At 40.2% G+C, this 23,831-nt stretch overlaps 1 protein-coding gene across 4 annotated transcripts in view; it reads right to left on the bottom strand.

Annotated features, from left to right (window-relative positions):
• Positions 1–23,831, bottom strand: part of TRIM37 (tripartite motif containing 37) — a 129,764-nt gene that overhangs the window by 14,122 nt on the left and 91,811 nt on the right. For 2 of the 4 annotated variants that reach the window (XM_023204629.2, XM_023204630.2), the window contains 5 exons: positions 22,298–22,426; positions 20,783–20,972; positions 17,041–17,159; positions 6,119–6,235; positions 3,912–3,990 (listed from right to left, as the gene is read on the bottom strand). In XM_023204629.2, coding sequence (XP_023060397.1) covers positions 3,912–3,990; positions 6,119–6,235; positions 17,041–17,159; positions 20,783–20,972; positions 22,298–22,426 — 634 coding nt within the window. Of the gene's footprint in view, positions 1–1,452; positions 1,602–2,730; positions 3,991–6,118; positions 6,236–17,040; positions 17,160–20,782; positions 20,973–22,297; positions 22,427–23,831 lie in introns of those variants that run through there. The other 2 variants (XM_026456738.1, XM_023204631.2) reach the window with 2 other exon arrangements.

Here is a 23,831-nt window from a genome sequence, read left to right as displayed (position 1 = left end):
GAGGGTCGCTTGAGCCCAAGAGCTCAAGAACCCCCCCATCTCTACAAAAAACACAAAAATTATCGCGGTGTGACTGCGCATGCCTGTAGTCTCAGCTACTCAGGAGGCTGAAGTGGGAGGACCGCTTAAGCCCGGGGGTTGAGGCTTAGTGAGCCGACATGGCGCCACCACAGAATGGGTAACAAAGCCAGACCCTGTCTTCCAAAAAAAAAAAAACAGTTTAATAGAAACAAGGTATCTGCATAGTTTCAAAGTATCTGCCCCAAATATTTAGTAATTACAAAGGGGTAAAAACGTAAATCTATAGTAAGAAATCCTCACAAAGGCTGGGCGCGGTGGCTCACGCCTGTAATCCCAGCACTTTGGGAGGCCGAGGCGGGCAGATCACAAGGTCAGGAGATTGAGGCAAACACGGTGAAACCCCATCTCTACTAAAAATACAAAAAAAATTACCCGGGAGTGGTGGCGGGCGTCTGTAGTCCCAGCTACTTGAGAGGCTGAGGCAGGAAAATGGCGTGAACCCAGGAGGCGGAGCTTGCAGTGAGCCAAGATAATGCCATTGCACTCCAGCCTGGGCGACAGAGCCAGACTCCGTCTCAAAAAAAAAAAAAAAAGAAATCCTCACAAACACCACCTTAACCAAGTAATCTCACGGTTTAGTTCACCAATAAAAAAACATCAACATCAGGGCCGGGCAGAGTGGCTCACGCCTCTAATCCAGCACTTTGGGAGGCCGAGGCAGGTGGATCACTTGAGGAGAGTTCGAGACCAGCCTGGCCAACATGGTGAAACCCCGTCTCTACTAAAACATGGAAATTAGCCGGGCGTGGTGCTGCGTGCCTGTAATCTCAGCTACTTGGGAGGCTGAGGCAGGAGAATGGATTGAATCAGGGAGGCAGAGGTTGCAATGAGTCGAGATCATGCCACTGCACTCCAGCCTGGCTGACACAGTGAGACCCTATCTCAAAAAAACAAAACAAAACAAAACAAAACAAAAAACCAACATAATCAACATCAGGCCACGAGCACACCTGTAATCTAGCCTGCAATCAATCTAGCACTTTGGGAGGCTGAGGCAGAGGGATCGTTTTGAGCTCAGGAGTTGGAGACTAGCCTGGGCAACATGGTGAAACCCCATCTCCACAAAAAATAGAAAAATTAGCCAGGTGTGGTGGTGGACACCTATAGTCCCAGCTACTCGGGAGGCTTAGGTGGGAGGATCACTTGAGCCTGGGAAGCAGAGGCTGCAGTGAGCCAAGCTGGTGCCACTGCATTATAGCCTGAGTGACACAGTGAGACTCCATCAAAAAAAAAAATATATATATATATATATATATGTATATATATGTACATTTATATATCAACATCATATCCCCCCTGATGTGATGCACTGAGAAGGGCCTTCTCAATAATGCATAACCTCAATTTAATATAAGAAAGCATCTGACAAACCCAAAGAAGGAGAACATTTAAGAAAATAACACATCCTCTTCAAAAATATCAAGGTCATGGAAGCAAGGAAAGGTGGAGGAGCTGTCATATACTGAAGGATCCCAAGGAAACATGGCAACAAAATACAACGTGGGATCCTAGACCGGATTCTAGAACAGAAAAAGAACATTTGTGAAATAATGGTAGAATCTGAACAAATTCTGTAATTTGGTTAACAATATTATAACCAGGATTAACTTCTTAGTTTTGATCACCATTCTGTAATTATGTAAGGCATTAACAAAAGGAGAAGCTGGGCAGAGGGTATATGGAAACTCTTGTACAATTTTTGCAACTCTTTTGCAAATCTAAAATTATCTCAAAATTAAAAGCTAAAAACAAAGAATAATCTTTAGGTTTTAAATTGTTTGGTATCAGAATGTGGGGTTTGGTGCAAGTGAGATAAAGTGGAAAAGGCACTAGACTAGCAGTTCACCCCATCCCTGCCAGCGGTACTGAACCTTAAGAGAATCATACAACCTCCCCGAACCTCAGGCTCCACGGCCACACAGGTTTGACATACAACTCATCTACCTCAAAGGTTACTTAAGGATCAATGACACAAGTAGTTAAAGTTGTCCAGAATGGACACGTTCATGGACAACACAAGCATTAATATATCTCTAGCCCTAAGAGAAAACTCTATTCAGGAGAGATTTTCCAGGAATGAACTTGAGATAAAACACTAAACACAGAAGCAAGGTAACAGTAGACAGTTCTTCAGCAAAAAAGGAAAGGTTACAAAAATAAAAATAAAAAAACATGCTGAGGGCTCTATCAGGGTACAGAAAGAGCAAGAAGGTAGGACAAGCAGAGACTGGAGCAACTGGTTCTTTTCCTGTGCCTCTTCCTTCCCTCTCTGCTACCTAAATGTTAGCACAGCCAACTACATCAAGCAAGAGGAAAAACAGCGGTGTTCCCAGCATCACCGAGGAACTCGGAGCAGCCTTAGTATATAAGACAGCTTGGAAACGAGGGAGAAACTACTTTCCTGTCCTAAAGCGAACAGGTCTGAACTAAAAGCTATCATCTCTGAAGAAATCTTTTGGTCTTTCAGGTTTATTCTAATTTTAGAATGACTGGGATCAATGCTAGGCATCACTCCTCACCATGAGACTAAACACAAAACAAACTAATCAAATGTTTGGATCTTCTCTACACTACTAAATAGCCACAGTCAATGAGTAGAAAAAAGGGGTTTCTGGTCCCAATTTAATAAATAGCAGAGGCATATTTTCTCAAGTTGATTTTATTAACAAAAAGTGCAAACTATTTTGAACAAAAGTAAACTATGAGTCACAGCATTCAGCAAGACATAAGACACGGAAGAGTGAACAATATTCACTAAGTAAAATACAGCAGATGAGATGCTGCCCACATGTATATTTAATTATTCATGCTTTTTCAATAGTCTCTTAGTCAACTTTCAGTGTAATTTTCACAAATATATAGCAACTCAAACACATATGCAAGAGCACAATGGCAAAGTTTGGCAACTGTTTTGGGCTAATTATGAGTATGAAAGAAAACCTTATATCACAGTTTCACGTTCATGTAAGCCACTGTGCAACATGAATGAGTCTTTAAAGGTGTTGACACTGAAATCAATGTACAACTAATGAAAATAAAGAAGGGGGCTTAAAAATATTTGCTGCACTATAGTCGTACAGTTAAGGGGCGGAAAAAATGAAAGAATTTTAAATAATCTTACATGTGTCTACAGGTCCAGGAACATAACGAATCCATGTGAACTTAATTCATTTAAAATTACATTTGCAGAAGTCACACAACAGAAGGATTCCATGCCATTAAACAGTGTGCCTGTGCTTGAACAAGTGAGAGAAGATACATACTCCAAACAGGAGATTCAGTCTAGTGTTACTTCAGTTATTCACATAAAGTGTCTACAGGGCAGAATCTCTTCATAAGCAACTGTTCTGTTCACTAATCTACAGGAACTAATGGAACTGTAATTAAACTGTAATTAAAACCCCAAACATAAAGGTGATTATTTAAACACAACTAAGCTCTAGCCAAAGACAGAGCAGCACCAATGCCAGGCAGGTTACTGACAGCATGCAGGGCCTGGAGGTACATTTTCTGGCAGTTAACCAGCCTTCTGCTGTAATAAACAAACTGCCTTTTGTGAATGTACAAATTTGCTAAATTAATAGAGAACTACATTGTTATTTCCTTACATTACAAAGAACTCTTCCCATACTGTTTTTACCATGTACTACTGCTGTCTTAGACTAAACTGTGCCACCTTCCAACAGTTTCCAAATTACTATTTCAGATCGAGATAATGAAAAAATAAGACCAAATCTGATTATCTGACTGATGACAAATTTGAGCACCAACTACAGCAAAATTCGGGGTCAAGGTAGCTTGCAAGTCAGTTCTCTTGATTTGGCAATTACCTTCCACTGTTTTCATCTGGATTGAAGCTGAGATCTTCAGGGCCTATTTGTTCACCATCAGGAAAACTGGAATGTGTATCTATGATTGAAAAATAGATAAATAAGCAATTTTAAATTTAAAAGCATATAACAAGGGGAATATTTTCCTTCTAAAGTCTTTAAATGATCTTACCAAATATGTTATTTAAGCGATAAAGATGTGCTGGGTTGTGAACAAATCTCTGTCTTCAGAGAATTTGTAATCTGAGTCAGGTATAATCAAACACAAAGGAAAAATAAAGGAGAAAAAACAAAATGTGTAATAGACCCACAATTAAAAGATGACAGGAATTGTCTCATTTTGTCCTCCTGGGGACAATCTGGGGAGCTTAAGAAGGGAATCCAGCTTAAGAAGAGAACAAGAAGCAATGATGTATATTCTCAAGATTCAAGACCTTATAAACTTAAAACATATTTCAAAGCCAATTAAACTATGCATGCAAATATCACTACAAAACCACCAGCACTCCAAATAACTTGTACAAAATTTGGATGCTTCTTTTAGAAGCAGAGGAAGTTACTAAAGATGCCTTAATACTTACAAATCGTCAAATGCTTGGTTCTGTATTGAAAAAGATACCAGAACACCAGGAAAATATGTAAAATATAAAGCAGACAATTAGCAAAAGCTTGACAACGTTGTCATTCCAGGATATCTTGCAGAGGAATGTTCAGATTGATTATTAAGGCCTCTGGGTAACTTTAAATGTGTATTTCTCTAACTTGACAGTATATCCTTTTCTTGATTAATCTGTATTCCAGAAAACTGCTTCACAGCAGAACATGACAGAATATTAGGTTGCCATAAAAAATGAAGTTTATGAAATTTTAAATAACATACAAATATATTTAAGTTAAAAAAGCAGAATACAACATTATTTATAAAATATTTAGGTAGGGATGGCACAGTAGCTCACACCTGTAACCCCAGTACTTTGGGAGGCCGAGGTGGGTAGATCAGCTGAGGTCAGGAGTTCGAGGCCAGGCTGGCCAACATGGCGAAACCCAGTCTCTACTAAAAATTACAAAAACTAGCTGGATGTAGTGGCACATGCCTGTAGTCCCAGCTACTCAGGAGGCTGAGGTGGGAGAATTGCTTGACCCTGGGAGGCAGAAGTTGCAGTGAGCTGAGATCATGCCACTGCACTTCAGCCTGGGAGACAGAGCAAGACTCTATCTAAAAAAAAAAAAAAAGAAGAAATGCAAATAAGAACAGAAGAAGAAAACAAGGTAAAATATTAACATTAGGTTTCTCTTGTTGAATTTTTTCCTAATAACTTTTTTGGGGGTAGGAGGGAATAAAAATTGATTTCACAATCTGCATATATTTCTAAGTTATTTTTGCTTTAAAAGGTTAAAGTTATCCTACAGTAGGCTAGAAAAATCTCTGAAAAGGAAAAAAATCCAAACATCTGAAATCTCCCGAGGGTTGGCAATCATTTCCTGTGAAGGGTAGATAGTAAATATTTAGGCATCGTAGACCACAAACGGACTCTGTTGAAAACTCTTCTTTGGGCCAGGCGTGGTGGTTCATGCCTGTAATATCAGCACTTTGGGAGGCCAAGGCAGACGGATCATGAGGTCAGGAGTTTGAGACCAGCCTGGCCAACATGGTGAAACTCCATCTCTATTAAAAATACAAAAAAATTAGCCAGGCGTGGTGGTGTGTGCCCGTAATCCCAGCTACTCAGGAGGCTGAGGCAGGAGAATCACTTGAACCCAGGAGGCGGAGGTTGCAGTGAGACAAGATCACGCCACGGCACTATAGCCTGGGCAACAAAACAAGACTCTGTCTCAGGGCAAAAAAAAAAAGAAAACTCTTCTTTCTTTTGCTTGTTTTTTTAAGACTCTTTACAAAGTAAAAACCATTCTCAGGTCACAGACTACACAAAAGCAGGTTGTGGACCTCTTCTCTACCCAGTAAGTAGCACTCATTAGGTGCAACTCAGCCAAATATTACCAGCTGTGTTTTTTCAGTACTCACCATAATAGTTTACCAAAGAATGTTGTCTCATAAATGACAATAATTTAAAAGAAAAAAAAAAAAGAAGTAGAACAGAAGAAGCAAAAGCAGCAGAGCGGAAGAAGTAGAAGTAGCAGCAGCAGAAGAAAGAGAAGCAGCAGCGGCGGTTTTATTAATCTGTGTAAAATGACATCATGTGCTGCACCTTCATCCGGGGGCTGTGTCATGGCCATGAAAGAGTCGCGAAACCCGCCCACGCTGGTGTGCTCTTCCTGCTCCTCATTCTCAGTGTCACATTCAATGTCACTGTCGCTACTCATTCCTGGCAGGAAGAAAGGAGAACATGTTTCTGAAAAGAAACCACCGCAAGTGAAAGGAAACAGAAATCTCCTTAACTACTAAACTGAGATTCCTATTGAATTTTACATGGAATGCCAAGAATTCAACAAACTAAACACAACAAAACAAAGATAAAAGTAACCACACAAACCTCAATTATCTTTAGCTATTTAGAACAGTGGTTTTATTTTTGTTCTCAAAGTTTAAAATTGCCCTTTCCATAGTACCTGAAAGTTATCATTTGAAACCAGCATTAATTTCATTATACTGATAATATTTTTTTCCAAATCAAACACTGTTTATTTTTTCAGTCACAAGAGATAACAGGAACTCTTTTAATCCTGATTCATTATAGATATAATTACAGTCCCTAGCCTAAAACGTAAATATAAATGTGTTATACAAATCCACATGTTAGATGAATATTAGAAATTCTGGCAGTTCTAGTAATTAGTTAGTTTGTACTAATTGGGCATCTAATTTTTTTGTGTATGCCGGTTGATTTTTATTTATTTTTATTTTTTGAGAGACAGGGTCTCGCTCTGTTACCCTAGGCTGGACTGCAGTGGCCTGATCATAGCTCACTGCAGCCTCAAACTCCTGAGCTCAAGGGATACTCCTGCCTTAGCCTCCCAAGTAGATTAAGTCCACAGGTACATGATACCATGCCCTGCTAATTTAAACATTTTTTGGAGGGACAGTGTCTTGCTATAATATGTTGCCCAGGCTGGTCTCGAACTCCTGGGCTTGAGAAGAGATCTTCCCACTTTTTAGCCTCTTAAAATGCTGGGATTACAGGCCACTGTGCCTGGCCACATCAGTTGATTTTTAAAAGAGTAATTCTATAAAAAGTATTTGTTTCAGCACGATAGCAATCAAGAAAACCTGAAAATCTTTCTGCTACAAATCCTTACAAATAGCCAGATAAAATATAAATGTAAAACATCATTTTAATGAACAAGCACATTAAAAGGCAGAAAGGAAATCCCCAAGTGTCAGAAACAAAGAAGGATAAGGAACTTTCATTAGTGGATCAGGGCCCACGGTTGCCCTGGAGAGTTCCATATGAGGATTTTTAAACACTGCCTTGGGATAGAAAAATGAATCCCCTACAGAAAGGGAATTGAAAGTGAGACTAGAACTCCACCCCCTGCATAATGTTAAAATTTTTGTTTCCTTGAGACAGGGTCTCACTCTGTTACCCAGGCTGGATAACAGTGGTGCAACTATGGCTCCCTGCAGCCTTAACCTCCCAGGGCTCAGGTGATCCTCCCACCTCAGCCTCCCAACAGGTCTGTGCCATCACACCTGGCTAATTTTTGTAATTTTTCAGTAGAGATGGGATTTTGCCATGTTGCCCAGACTGGTCTTCAACTCCTGAGCTAAAGTGATCCATCCGCTTTGGCCTCCTAAAATGGTGGCATTACAGGAATGAGCCACCATGCTTGGCTAATGCTAAAATTCCTATTAAAGAACAGACCAGAAAAATGTCTGCCTACTGGCCTAGGAAAACAGCAAGGAATTTTGTCTGTTTCTACTGGGCTCTGAAGAGGGGGAAAAAAGTCTTACCTCAAAATTCAAAGTAAGATTTACATGCCTAATTTAGGTTTGGGATTTAAGGTTGAGGTTCAAATTTCAAGAAATTGACATAAAAATTGTTCAGGAGCTAGTGTTATTTGAATAAAGCAAAAGTAAAATCCTCTCTGGAAAGAAGGTTCTAGGTACAACGGAGTAAGCACCTTCCACTCTATCTTTCCCACTGAAAGTAGCAATAAAACCTGGAGAGATGGGTGGCATAGTTATTTAAGGATATTCATAGTTATTTACTTTGAAAAGTAAATAGAAACAGGCATACTGATGAAGCCTGAATTTGAATGACAATAAAAGTGGCAGATTAATATAAGACCCAGAGTCTTATTAAAAAAAAAAAAAAAATCCTAATGAAAATGTCCAGGATACAACCCCAAATTACTCAGCATATGAAAAACCAGGAAAAGACAGCCAACAAACATCAATGATGAGATGACACAGATGTTTGGATTTAAGGGCTTTAAAGCCAGATAAAATGCTCATCAGCCAGGCCTGGTGGCACATGCCTGAAGTCCCAGCTACTTGAAAGGCTGAGGCAGGAGGATCACTTGAGCCCAGGAGTTTGAGACTAGCCTGGGCAACTTAGCAAAACCCCAACTCTACAAAAAAAAAAAAAGAAAATTAAAAATTAGCCAGGCACACAGTGGTGCACACCTGTGATTATCCTAGTTTCTAGGGAGGATGAGGAGGGAGGCCCACTAGAGCCAAGGAGTTCAAGGCTGCAGTGAGCTTTGATTGTACCATTGTACTCCAGCCTGGGCAACAGAACACAATAACCTGAGGGACAGAAGAAGGAAGGAAGAATTAAGAAACAAGGGGATAAAGGGACTGGTCTAAATTGTGTCAAATAGAGTGTCGTAGAGATAGCAAAAATAACAAAGAAGAGACAACAGATAACAGGAAAAAAGTTAGAACTTAAAGTATAATTAAAAAGAAAAAAAAGGAAAAAAGATGAAAATTTTGTAGAATTACAAAAAACATTCTGAATTAAATAAAAATATATCAAAATTTGCAGGATGTGACTATAGCAGTGCTTAAAATGAAAGGTATGCCATTAAGTGTTTATATTAGAAGAGAAAATATCTCAAATCAATAATCTAAACTACTACTTTAAGAAACTAGAAAAAGGAAATTAAACCCAAAGCAAGTTAAAGGAAAGAAATAATTTAAAAAATAAGAAAATCAGCAGAAAAACAAAAAAAGCCACAATGAAACAAAATGGTGTTTCTTTGAAAAGATCAATGAAGTTAAAAAAGCCTCTAGGTAGATTCACTAACAACAAAAAAGAGCAAACAAAATTTCCAATATCAGGAAGGAAAAAGAACATCAACTACAGATTCTATAAACAGTAAAAAATAATAAAATACTATAAATAACTGTACACTCACGAAACCAAAAACAGATGAAATGAGCAAATTCCTTCATTGCTATAAACTACCAAAGCTTACTTAAGGAAAAATAGATGGGTATTTTAACTTTTAAAGAAATAAAATCTGCTTTAGTTAAAAAAGCTTCCAACGAAGGCAACTGTGACCCCACATGGCTTCAGTGGCGCACTCTTCCTTTTCTGTTCTCAAGAAGAGTTTGGTTAGCATTATTTCTGCCTTAAATATTTAGAAATCGTCTCCATCTTCAGCAAAGAAAAAAAAAACTTTCCTGTTCTAAAAGTGAAGCGTTTACAACAATTTAATGAAGTAGATGAAAAAGAAAAAGAGCAGAGACCATTAAAGAGACTTTTCATTAAGTGGCCCAAACTAGCTAGTTCTGTGAAGTACCACCTCCACCTTGTGGCCCTCCATGGAACTGTTGCTGAAAACACTAAAACACACTGAGTTGAACTTCAAGGCACAAATTTGATCTCTTAGTAGTAGTGTTTCTGAATTCCCCTCAAATACCAACCTTCAGGAACCAAACACAATGAATTGGAATTCTCTGGAATTCCCAAAATCTACATTATTCTTTAAAAGAAGTTATTAAATACATTTTTTCAAACTCTATTCATTACATGTGTATCTTTTTTTTGTTTGTTTGTTTTTGAGACGGAGTCTCCCTTTGTCACCCAGGCTGGAGTGCAGTGGCACGATCTCTGCTCACTGCAACCTCCACCTCCCAGGTTCAAGCAATTCTCCTGCCTTAGCCTCCCGAGTAGTTGGGATTACAGGCATGTGCCACCACGCCCAGCTAATTTTTTTGTACTTTTAGTAGAGACAGGTTTCACCATATTGGCCAGGCTGGTCTCGAACTCCTGACCTTGTGATCCACCTGCTTCGGCCTCCCAAAGTGCTGGGATTATAGGTGTGAGCCACCGCATCCAGCCTACATGTGTTATCTTTAAAAAAATCATTCAATTAGTATTTGTAAGAACTGAGGCCTATAGTGAATATTCAAATGCTAGACTGCATGTGGGTATTAATGGCTAGTATGTGAATAATGTAACATTTAGAACTCAGTAAGGTTTATAGTACTGTGCAGAATCACAAAATGCCAATATTAGGATTTTGCTTCAAATTCTATTTCTTGGAACACCACTCAATTTTTATTAAGTATACCATGCGTAAACTCATTAATAATTACTTAGCAGCAGACAGGGCAATGGACACACATAAAATGGCAATATTTATAATGAAGACTGATTTGTAATCACTTCTTTCCAAGGAGCTACGGTCGACCTTAACCTTTGATTCCAGGTATCAGTATTTCTAGTTTTTACTTTCAATTTGCCCTAAGTAAATTCCTTCAAATCAGTAATGTTTCTGTGTTGTTAAAACTAATTCTAATAAGACAATTAGAATAATGTTTTCCATTTATTAAACTTCTTGACTACTTTTTCTCAGAATTCAAAAAAACGTACATTTCCCAAGAAATGCTAGGAAGAAGTTCATGCATGAAAACACCTGGTCTTTTGTCAAGTACTAAGATCTGGAAGTTTCCTACCTTTGTGAATGTAAAGAAAAAGACAAATTGCTGGATGTCAATGACAGCAATTACTATTAATTGTAAGATACTATTAATTGTAAGAAGCTTCAGAGATTGTTAATGCAAAAGAAATCTGCATCTTATTACTCTATCCATCATCTACCATATTTTTTGAGAAAGCTAACTTGAGCTATAACTCCCTTAAATCAAGTTGCTCAAATTTCAGATGCTATGGAAAATATATGAACCACCTGGTACAGATGACACTTTGTATTCTAGTCACTAAGAATTTATCTGCCTTTCTCCTTTCGAAAAGGACCCTGATATTGTTCAGGTATTTTCCCTCTTCCACATAGCCATGTGGAACGAGTTGGGGAGGGAGACCAAATAACTGGACTTGGCTGGCTGGGCGCGCGGTGGCTCATGCCTGTAATCCCAGCACTTTGGGTGGCCAAGGCAGGCAGATTGCCCGAGGTCAGGAGTTCGAGACCAGCCTGGCTAAATGGCGAAACCCCATCTCTACTAAAAATACAAAAATTAGCCAAGCATAGTGGCAGACACCTGCAATCCCAGCTACTTGGGAGGCTGAGGCAGGAGAATCGCTTGAACCCGGAAGGTGGAGGTTGCAGTGAGCAGAGATCATGCCACTGCACTCCAGCCTGGGCGACAAGAGTGAAACTCCATCTCCAATAAATAAATAAATGGACTTGGCCAATTTTCCTTGATAGTGGCTGACGAGATCCAAGAGGAAGTTGTCGAGGTGCTTTGAGAAAGGTTTTCCTTGTTGCTAGAGATTGTAGAGTAAATCAATCCTCTCCCACTCCCAGAATGCTGTTCTGACTCTGATGTCTAGAACTGCAGCCAACATCTTACCGCCCTGAGAAGAGCTAAGTCTCTCATCACTCAGAATGGCAGGGCAAAAGATAAAACAACCCCACCCCCGCCCTCCAACACACACACACACAAAACAAGTTCCTGATGACACTGAGCAGCTAAATTTTCTAATCCTGAAACTGCTCTAACCACAGTTAGGTGTACCTTCTTATTATTGAGAGACTAGTTAATATAAAAGAGTTAATTTCCCTTTTTGTTGAAGTCAGTTAATTTTTTGATGAATTTTGTTAAAGGTATCTTAATCATTACCCTAAATGATCAGCAGTGGCAGACCATCAGACTTTGTATTCCTCTTAAAGAGGCCACAAGCAAGGTTTTTAACAGGCATGCCAAGGCTTTTCCCTGGATGGTATTTTGAGTACCCCTGATTTAACTGAAGGGGGTTTGTGCTACTTCAGCAAGAACTGAGAGAGCAAAGCCTTCAGTTTTACAAAGAACAAGAAATAAACTGGCCTACCTACAGTTGTGCAGGTTATCAATTGAAAGAAAAAATAAGTCAACCTTTTCAGCACCAGGTCATTAAACCAAAGACTAACACAACCAAAGGTTGTCCCATATGGTTCCAGTAAAAAGGAAAAGGCCTATTTATGTTTGTATCTAAGAAAAAAGTTATTTTTAAACTGATGCTTAAGAGCAGTTAAGAGACACTTTAGGAGTCCCAAATTCCCAGCCAGTACCACAAACAATGGCTTAAAGTCCTTCAGACAACCTTCTCTGAGAGAGAGAGAACCCCACAGTGATCTGACACAGAATCTCTTCTTTTTGTATTTGGCTAAAATAAAGAGTCTTGTTTTTCCTAAGCATGGATACAAGACAAACCCATTCAACTGTCTACTAAAGCTTATAGGTATATAAGGGTTTCCTGAGAACTTGCTCTTGCTGATGATAGAATAATACTGGCAACAGTGAGCAAGGCCACATTCTCCTCGAGAAACAAAGCTGATTACAGGAGGCACAGGGCTTCCGTTGTCTCCTGTACTACCTTCTCTCAGCCTCATCAGTTAGTCTCCTCCTTAGTCTATCCTGGGACTCTGGAGGTAAACAAGCTGTTCAGATACCAACAAATTACAAGGGTGTACTTCTGTGTCACCGTTGCACATTCACAGCAACTTCTCTTATTGCGTTCTAGGTGCTTTATAGCACAACACCCCATATATGAAGATAAAATGTGTTACTGAGTAACACTGATCACTTAACTCTAAATCCCATATGAATAACTCCATTCTTTCAAAGACTTGGAAAATGTACTGATCTTCACTATGCCTTTCTTCAGTTTAGGACAAGCTGTCAATTAGCTTTAAGTAAGAAATGAAACTGGTGTCAAAAAGTTCCGGTGTTTTCTGTGCTGACCAGCCATTTTATATATAAAAATTAGTGCTGAGATAATGTATATTGATAAATTGGAGGCTGAAATTAAGTCCAAATCGGCCAGGTGTGGTGGCTTATACGTGTAACCCAGCACTCTGGGAAGCTGAGGCAGAAGGATCATTTGAGCCCAGGAGTTTAAGACCAGTCTGAGCAACAGAGCAAGACCAAGTCTCTATAAAAAATTAAAAATAAGTCCAAATCATTTCACTTAAATTAACCATGCTTCTTACCAATTTTCCTGCCCCTAGTTCCACATACGCTATTCCCACCCCCAAATCCATTCTCCACAATGCAGCTACAGTAGAAATGTTAAAGTGTCACTTCTAACTTAGATCCTATTAAAATGACAAAGTTCAAATTCTAGCTGGGATATTCCACATAACTCTTCACGATCTGGCCTCTGTCTTCCTTCTGGTGTCTCTTTCACCAGTCTTCATCTGGCTAACTTCTACTCATCCCTTAGGATTATCTTTCCAAGGGTGAATTAGGGACTAGGTGAGAGACGACAGTTAAGAGCACTGGCTCGGCCGGGCGCGGTGGCTCAAGCCTGTAATCCCAGCACTTTGGGAGGCCGAGACGGGTGGATCATGAGGTCAGGAGATCGAGACCATCCTGGCCTACATGGTGAAACCCCATCTCTACTAAAAAATACAAAAAAAAAAAAAAAAACTAGCTGGGTGAGATGGCGGCGCCTGTAGTCCCAGCTACTTGGGAGGCTGAGGCAGGAGAATGGTGTGAACCCGGGAGGCGGAGCTTGCAGTGAGCTGAGATCCGGCCACTGCACTCCAGCCTGGGTGACAGAGCAAGACTCCGTCTCAAAAAAAAAAGAAAAAAAAAAAAAGAGCACTGGCTCTAGGTTCAAATTCTAGCTCTTCCAATTTCTTTTTCTTTTTTTATTTTGAGATAGAGTCTCGCTCTGTTGCCCAGGCTGAAGTGCAATGGTCACAATCTTGGCTCACTGCAACCTCCGCCTCCCGGGTTCAAGTGATTCTCCTGCCTCAGCTTCTCAAGTAGCTGGGATTATAGGAGTGCGCCACCATGCCCGGCTGATTTTTCTATTTTTAGTAGAGATGGAGTTTCACCATGTTGGCCAGGCTAGTCTCAAACTCCTGACCTCAGGTGATCGGCCTTCCCAAAGTGCTGGGATTTGCAGGCATGAGCCAACGTGCTCAGCCTTCCAATTTCTTTTCTTTTTTTCGAGACAAAGTTTCGCTCTTGTTACCCAGGCTGGAGCACAATGGTGCGATCTCGGCTCACTGCAACCTCCGCCTCCCGGGATCAAGCGATTCTCCTGCCTCAGCCTCCCGAGTAGCTGGGATTACAGGCGACTGCCACCACGCCCGGCTAATTTTTGTATATTTAGTAGAGACAGGGTTTCACCATGTTGACCAGGCTGGCCTTGAACTTCTGACCTCAGGTGACCCACCCTCCTCAGCCTCCCAAAGTGCTGGGATTACAGGCATGAGCCACTGCGCCCGGCCCCAGCCTTTCAATTTATAACCCTGTGACTTTGAGTAAGGTTACTCACCTTACTCACTCACCTGTAAGACTAGGTTAACAAAAGCAACTACCATGTAGAGTTATTCTGAGAATAACAATACTGGTAAAGTCTTTAACATATTAAGAACTTAGTATTATCTATTATTTTTATTACATATCTCATTTTTGAGCTGCCTATACTCCTTATCACAGCACTCATCACCCTAAATTATAACTGGCTATTAGTCTCCTCCCACACCCAACAACTGGTTTTCAACTGCTCTCCTTGCCACCCTCCTACCACTACCACCACACATACTAGCATACCTGAGAGCTACAACTTATTTCTATTAGTAACTGTGGCCCACTCTGGCAAGTGATTCTCAAGGAGTGGTCACCTCTGGTTGAGAATTATTTAGTTCAACTATTGGTTCATGACTGGGGATGATTTTGCCTTCCAGGAAAAATTTGGCAATGTCTGGAGACATTTTTGGTTGTTGTAACAGGAAGGAAACACTACTGGTATCTAGCAGTTAAAAGCTGAGGATGCTGCTAAACATTCCACAATGCAGAGAACAGCCCCTGTAAAATAAAGAATTACGTGGCCTAAATGGCAATTGGTGCCAAGGTGGAGAAAGTCTGAACTAGATAGTAAGTTCAGGAATTTTATCACTGGCATCAAATACAACATCCAGTAAATTAGAAGCATTTCATAAATGTTGCATGAAAAAAATGAGCTTATTATTGTCATTTGAGATAGAGTCTCACTCTGTCATCCAGGCTGGAGTGCAGTGGCGTGATCTTGGCTCACTGCAACCTCTGCCTCCTGGTTCAAGCAATTCTCCTGACTCAGCCACCAGAGTAGCTGGGATTACAGGTGTTTGCTACCACACCTGGCTAATTTTTGTATATGTAGTAGAGATGAGGTGTCACTATTTTTGCCAGGCTGGTCTCGAACTCCCGACTTCAAGTAATCTGCCTGCCTCAGCCTCCCAAAGTACTGGGATTACAGGCATGAGCCACTGCGCTTGGTGGAAGAAAAATGTAATTCCAGTATATTCTGTAGTAATTTAAGCTACTACAATCCAGTATGTATGGAGACACATAGTATTCCCCGGTCGGGCGCGGTGGCTCACGCCTGTAATCCCAGCACTTTGGGAGGCCGAGGCGAGTGGATCATGAGGTCAGGAGTTTGAGACCAGCCTGGCCAACATAGTGAAATACCGTCTCTTACTAAAAATACAAAACTTAGCCAGGCGTGTTGGCAGGCGCCTGTAATTCCCGCTACACAGAGGCTGAGGAAGGAGAATCACTTGAACCCGGGAGTCGGAGGTTGCAGTGAGCCAAGATTGCGCCACTGTACTCCAGCCTGTGTGACAGAGCTAGACTCTGTCTTGGGGGAAACAAAAAACAAAAAACAACAGAAAGTTATTCCCCACAGGCCTGTTCTATAAAGATCATCAATCATAGTATTTCTTTCTTGATGTTTTAACAATAAACACATCATTTACAAAAATCTTTTCTATTTAATCTCTTCTACTGAAATAATGCTGCCCACTACAGGAGCACCAAATAAGAAAACCAAAATGTTTAGTGTTCTTTAACTGAGAAACCTGAAAATGCCACCACCCACACACCCTCTTCTTAGGGCAGCTGAGTAGATGCTGGCACCTGTACGTATGCTTTGAGCTACAATTCATCAATCATTGAAATTCAAATGAGTGCAGAGGTGGAAGGTGGCAGAGTTTCACTAAGAAATGAAAAAATTACAAGGCCAAATATCATTAAGAGAGTTGACATTCTTTTCTACCAATTTATAAAGGACACAGCAAGGGCAATACACATAGCCTTGTTCCAAGCACCTCTGTTGCCCCAAATTGCAAAATGTCTTCTATGCTTTTAGATAAACAATAATGAACTTGGAAGAACATTCAAAGGAAACACTAGAAAGTATATCTGAGAACAAGCTGAAGTCAGTCATCATACGGGATTTAAAAAATGGTCAAAACCTGGAATGCTTCTTTAAGAAGAAAAAAAGCAATCTGCAGACACTAAGACTGACTGAAAAATACTTAACATTTACTATTCTAATTAGTCGTTCTGGGGCACATCTTCCCCATTAGATTGTGAATATATCTAATTCAACTTTGTATTAATAAATCTAGCAAAAATTCAATGCATGGTATGTAGGTGCCTTAATATATTTATTGACTGAACAGATGAACTATATGCAGATATTTTCCCCATACAAATGCCTGTTCTAGTAAGGCCTGTCCTTTTATGTAGTAACTTATTCATTTTGCCTTCCTCTGTATTTAACATCTTAGCAAATCAAATTCAGTAGCACAAGGAATGTTGTGTTCAGATCAAGCAGGTCGAATAGCAGATCTCAGTAATGTTTCCATTAAACCAACCACTCCCTATCCCCATCACTACCACCACCACCACCACCACCACCACCACCACCACCACCACCACCCATCACCAAAAAAGGGACAGAATTCTCACTTCCTGCTTACTTATAAGTTTATCATTCCTTACCTTCTTCAGGGGCAGCTGAAGCTCCTTCAGGTAGTATAGGCTGTAACTCTCCAGTTTCAGAATTATTTTCCAAATCAGTCATCTGCAGTCCTTCCAGATGACCTCCTTTAGCATTAGCCCTCAAAGAAGAAAACAAGTTGGTATTTTTATGTAACTAGTAAGTGACACAATAATCTATATTTTCTTTTTGAACTGAGCACCAAACTAAGTAGGGTACGTGCTCTCGTGTTTAATAATAAATTTCAAATTTTATCCTAAAATATTTCACTAAGGGCCAGGCGCAGTGGCTCATGCCTGTAATCCCAGCACCCTGGGAGGCCAAGGCGGGTGGATCACCTGAGGTAGGAGTTCAAGATCAGCCTGGACAAGATGGTGAAGCTCTGTCTCTACTAAAAATACAAAAATTAGCCAGGTGTGGTGGTGGGCACCTGTAATCCCAGCTACTCGGGAGGCTGAAGCAGAGAACTGCTTGAACCCAGGAGGCAGAGGTTGCAGTGAGCCGAGATTGCACTGCTGCACTGCAGCCTGGGCAACAGAGCAAGACTCTGTCTCAAAAAAAATAAATAAAAAATAAAATAGGGCCGGGCGTGGTGGCTCAAGCCTGTAATCCCAGCACTTTGGGAGGCCGAGACGGGCAGATCACGAGGTCAGGAGATCGAGACCACGCTGGCTAATACGGTGAAACCCCATCTCTAATAGAAAATACAAAAAACTAGCCGGGCGACGAAGCGGGCGCCTGTAGTCCCAGCTACTCGGGAGGCTGAGACAGGAGAATGGCGTGAACCCGGGAGGCGGAGCTTGCAGTGAGCTGAGATCCGGCCACTGCACTCCAGCCTGGGCGGCAGAGCAAGACTCCGTCTCAAAAAAAATAAAATAAAATAAAATAAAATAAAATAAAATTTTAAAATTTCACTAAATATTCACAAAAAAAGTTATGAAATGGTGGATTATATCAATGTTGGTATCCTGGTTGTGATATTGTACTACAGTTTTGCAAAATGTTATTAGGGGAGAGAAGTACACAAGATGTCTCTGCATTATTTCTTACAACTGCATGTGAACCTATAATTAGCTCAATAAAATTTTAACTTATAAATAGAAGTTTTAAATAATATGTTCTAAGAGGGAAAGACTTTTTTTTTTTTTTTTTTTTTTTTTGAGGCAGAGTCTTGCTCTGTCACCCGGGCTGGAGTACAGTGGCCGGATCTCAGCTCACTGCAAGCTCCGCCTTCCGGGTTTACGCCATTCTCCTGCCTCAGCCTCCGGAGTAGCTGGGACTACAGGCGCCCGCCACCTCGCCCGGCTAGTTTTTTGTATTTTTAGTAGAGACAGGGTTTCACCGTGTTAGCCAGGATGGTCTCGATTTCCTGACCTCGTGATCCGCCCGTCTCGGCCTCCCAAAGTGCTGGGATTACAGGCGTGAGCCACCGCGCCCGGCCCAGAGGGAAAGACTTTTAAGATATATTATTATTACTATTATTTGAGATGGAGTCTCAGTCGGTCACCCAGGCTAGCGTGTAGTGATATGATCTCAGCTCACTGCAACCTCTGCCTCCTGGGCTCAAGTGATTCTCCTGCCTCAGCCTCGCAAGTAGCTGGGATTACAGGTGTCCAGCATGACGCCGACAATTTTTGTACTTTGTTTTTAGTAGAGACAGTGTTTTACCATGATGGCCAGGCTGGTCTCAAACTCCTGACCTCAAGTAATCTGACCACCTCAGCCTCCCAAAGTGCTGGGGTTACAGGTGTGAGCCACGGTGCCTGGCCTGAGAGCTATTATTGAATGAGAAATCAAAGTACACATTTTGTATTAAAAAAGCTACATAGTCACAGTTCCTTAAATATACACAAAAACTGAGAAGACACAGCATACATGAAAAATTAAGAACAGCATGAATGTGTGTGGGGCAGGGGGTTGGAAAACTAGGTTGTAGGAGACAAGGATGGGAAACTTTTCACTTATTCTTTTTTCCTTTCATTATGAAACACTTATCATTAGTATTTAATATTTATTTTTATTTTAAAAATAAACAGAGGCAAGGTCTTGCTATGTTGCCAAGGCTGTTCTCAAATTTCTGGGCTCAGGCAATCCTCCCACCTCAGCCTCCAAAAGTGCTGGGATTATAGGTGTGTGCCACTGTGCCCAGCCTTTCATTAGTATTTAAACTTTTTGCTTACACTACTTTAAATCAGGCAGGGAAAAAAAGACATGAGCTGGACAGCATCTACATGAACCAGGCTGGTAGATAAAATCAACTGCAAAATGAGGATCATGGCTAAGAGCTGTAGACACTTGTACAGGATTTTACACTCTCGAAAAAAAAACTAAGTTCATGTATATTTAACTGTGATGACTAAAGGCAGATAAAAATATCTCCATAGCAAATACAATATAGAAGCTAGTTGCAGCTTTAATTTGAAAAAATGTATAAAACATCAGGCTAGGTAGTAGGTAGGGAAGAAAAGATAATCTCCAGTGATTTTAACATCTTTCTACTACTGAAACTTGAGCCGCAAAGGAAAGCTAAACCACCAGCCAATCTTGTAGTTTTGGTAATGAGCCAGACACCTTGACTACATAAAATTAAGTAAACTTAAAGGGTGTTAATCTTTCTCTAATTGAGGTAAAATTCTTTTCAGAGTCTCCAAAATAGAACTATTTCATTGTTTAAATTTAGAAATAGGTTTAATATCCATAAAATAGATAAGCAGATGGATATTAATGGCTCATGATCTGTCACATCCATAGCCAACATCCATAATCACTCTATCTTTTGAATAGATGGAAGTTTAATTGCCATGCATGGGATTTGAGTTTATGTCTCCTAGGGGAGAGATAAAGGTGTTAACTACTATATATCCTTTTGGAAAATTCCAACTATAAGTTTTGAGGATACTTTGATAAGAGAAGAGAAGAAAGGTGAGATAAAAGCAGAAAAGCAGTGTTAAAGTTGCTGTAAGTGCTTTGTTTCATACAAAATATATATAAATGCCTGTGACATGTAATATAGCCCAACACTAACATTTTTGACAAGTGTAGGACTGGAAAAAAAACTAAAAACCAAAAAAAGCTGACAACCTTCCCCCCACCACACACAAATTTACAAGGCAGAGTTCAGATAAGGTTACGTATCATTGTGAAAATGAGCTCTAACTCTGAAAATGAGCTCCAACATATCTAAACTAAACTTCCAGTACTATCTCATCTCATTAAAAAAAAGTACTATCTCATCCCAATAAAAAAAAGTAAAATCTCTGATACTTTAAAAAGTTAAAATTTAGGGCAGGTGCAGTGGCTCACGCCTGTAATTCCAACACTCTGGGAGGCCATGGTGGGCATATCACTTGAGGTCTCAGGAGTTCAAGACCAGCCTGGCCAACGTGGCGAAACTTTGTCTCTACTAAAAGTGCAAAAATTAGCAAGGTGTGGTGGTGGGCACCTGTAATCCCAGCTACTTGGGAGGCCGATGCAGGAGAATTGCTTAAACCTGGGAGGCAGAGGTTGCAGTGAGCTGAGATCACAGCACTGCACTCCAGCCTGGGTGACAGAGCGAGGCTCTGTTTAACAAAAAAAAAAAAAAAAAAAAAAAAAAAAGTGAAAATTTAGTGCAATACATGTATTTTCTGTCCACTAAAAAATTAACAAGGTAGAAATTAATTTGTTCATCATGATGCAAACTTAAAGTTCCAAACAAAGCTATTAGCTATTATACCATTACATATACAAAACAACTTAATTTACCCCAAGGTGACCATTTTTCTCCTTTTCTCAACAGCAGGCAAGCCACTGAAAACTGCAACCACAAAAGTATCTGAATCCAAAGCTTTATACTGCCAGTCTTCAGTTTTTGGCAGAATATCACCGATACTGCCACGTATCAAGGCTCGGGGAGAACTGTGCCTGCTCCCAGACTGAGAGCTTCCTGGGGAGCCTTCAAAAAAAGGAAGAGGGAATATAAAAATTAGCTGGGTATGGTGGTGTGCGCCTGTAATCTCAGCTACTTGGGAGGCTGAGACACGAGGATTACTTGAACCTGGGAGGCAGAGGTTGCAGTGAGCCGAGATTGTGCTACACTCCAGCCTGGACAACAGAGCAAGACTCAAAAAAAAAAAAAAAGGAGGGATAATCAGAAAGAAGGCAAATAAACATGGAAGGTCTCTCTCAGTTATATTAGAAAATCTCACTATATATATAATTTTAAAACTACGTAAAAACTTCAAAAATAGGCCAGGCATGGTGGCTCATGCCAGTAATCCTGGCACTCTGGGAGGCCAAGGCGGATGGATCACCTGAGGTCAGGAGTTCAAGGTCAGCCTGGCCAACATGGTGAAACCCCGTCTCTACTAAAAATACAAAAATTAGCTGGGCGTGGTGGCGTGCACTTGTAGTCCCAGTTATTCGGGAGACCGAGGCAGGAGAATCACTTGAACACGGGGGGCGGAGGTTGTGGTGAGCCAAGATTGTACCATTGCACTCCAGCCTAGGCAACAAGAGCAAAAAACTCCATCTCAAAAAAGAAAAAAACACTTCAAAAATAATTTTGAAACATATCCCATTTTTTTTTTATGCCAGGCATTTAAAATTAAGGAGTCCAGGCCAAGTGTTGTGGCTCACACCTATAATTTTACACTTTAGCAGGCTGAGACAGGAAGACTGTTTGAGCTCAGAAGTTCAAGACTAGCCTGGGCAATGTAGCGAAACCCCGTCTTGGCAAAAAAAAAAAGCTAGGTATGGCTGCATGTGTCTGTGCAACAAAAATTTAAAAAAAATAAAATCAAGGAGTTTAGAATACATAGTCTAATGGCTGTATTTTGTTAAGGGTCTGTTCTGTTGTGAGATCAAGAAACTTTCGGGCCAGGTGCGGTGGGGCTCATTCCTGTAATCCTAGCACTTTGGGAGGTTGAGGTAGGAGGATTGCTTGAGCTCAGGAGTTTAAGACCAGCCGGGGCAACCTGTCTCTACAAAAAATACAAAAATTAGCCAGGCATAGTGGTGCACATCTGTAGTCCCAGCTACTTGGTGGGGCTGAGGCAGAAGGATCGCTTAAACCACCGGTCGAAGCCACGGTGAGCCAAGATCGCACCACTGCTCTCCAGCCTGGGTGACAAAGTGAGACCCTGTTTCAAAAACAGAAACTTTCAAATCCAACGTTAGCATTTTTGGTACCCTTCAAGATCTAAAGCTCCATGATAACATCAATTTCAGGTAATAAATATCTATCCCACTAAAAGTACATTCTGAATCCCTCAAATTTACCTTCAGACAGAGTCTGACAGTCTCCCTTTGAACGACTACTCTCTCCAGGATCCACTGCTCTTCGAAGTGATAGACTACCTGCTACACTGGATCGAGCTGGCTTGGGTGAATTACTCTTCTTATTTGTGGCTGCAAAGACATTTAAGAACACCTCTGAATAGCATACAACAGCATAAAACTTACTATTTAGTCCATCAGAAAATGTTTTGATCTTACCTTGCATGGAAGCTGTTCTCTCTACTGTCTAAAAATAAAAAACATTCTGTAGCCCCAACTGGTTATAAAACATTCCCATCTTGTTGCTTGTGGAGCAGAATCTTTGTTTTTTCAGACGGAGTCTTGCTCTTGTTGCCCAGGCTGGAGTGCAATGGAGCAATCTTGGCTCACTACAACCTCCACCTCCTGGGTTCAAGCAATTCTCCTGCCTCAGCCTCCCAAGTAGCTGAGATTACAGGCACCCTCACCATGCCCAGCTAATTTTTGTATTTTTAGCAGAGACAGGGTTTTGTCATGTTGGCCAGGCTGGTCTCGAACACCTGACTTCAGGTGATCCACCTGCCTCAGCCTCCCAAAGTGCTGGGATTACAGGCGTGAGCCAACCACACCCAGCCTGTAAAATCTTAACTTAAAAGACTACTTAAAAGATTATTTGTGAGCTCCATAAGAAAAATCATACAAATTTCAATGCAGTTAAACTATTAACAAAAATATAACCCATCAAACATTTGGAAATTGTTAAGTATTATTGGATTAAAAAGAAAATCAATGCTGAGTTAGAAACAAATTACAATCATGGTACTTCAAATCAAAATGTCTGTCGCCAAACCAGTAGTGAAAAGAAAATGTATAGCCTTAAAATGAATTAATTAGCAAAAAAAGGGACTATATGACCTAATATGCATAGATTCAAAAGCCAGGAAAACAATAAAAATAAGTAAGCAAGAATGCTATTGCCAGAAGGCAGGGACCTGCCCTTGAATTCAGCCTGCAAATCTGTAAGTTAAATATATCTCTTTTAAAAATAAATTTTTAAAAAAGAACAAAAATAAAATTGTAAAAAAGAATTAAAAAAAAGCAGAAGAAATTCATTAACAGATAATAAACAGGTTTAGCAAGGTTGCAGGATATAAGACAAAATAACTTACTGTATTTCTCTGCACTAGCAGACAATGTGAGAATGAAGTTAAGAAAACAATTTCATTTTTAATAGCATAAAATACAATTAAAATACTTAGGAATTTATTTAACAAAAGAAATGTGAGACTTGTTCACTGAAAACCACCACACATTGTTGAAAGAAAACAGAGACAACAGCAAAGACATCCTATGTTCATCACTGATTGGAACACTTAATACTGTTAACAAAGCAATATTCTTAAAATTGATCTACAGATTCAACACAATTTCTATAAAAATCATAGCTGTTTCTTTTTTTTTTTTTTTTGCAGAAACTGACAAGCTAATCCTAAAATCTATCTGAAAATGTAAGAGACCCACAATACCCAAAATAATCTTAAATGGAACACTCACTTCT

The sequence above is a fragment of the Piliocolobus tephrosceles genome, chromosome 16, assembly GCF_002776525.5.
Source record: "Piliocolobus tephrosceles isolate RC106 chromosome 16, ASM277652v3, whole genome shotgun sequence".
Classification (NCBI taxonomy): domain Eukaryota; kingdom Metazoa; phylum Chordata; class Mammalia; order Primates; family Cercopithecidae; genus Piliocolobus; species Piliocolobus tephrosceles.
The sequence above is the reverse complement of the archived record's forward strand: the minus strand, read 5'-3'. Positions and strand labels throughout refer to the sequence as shown.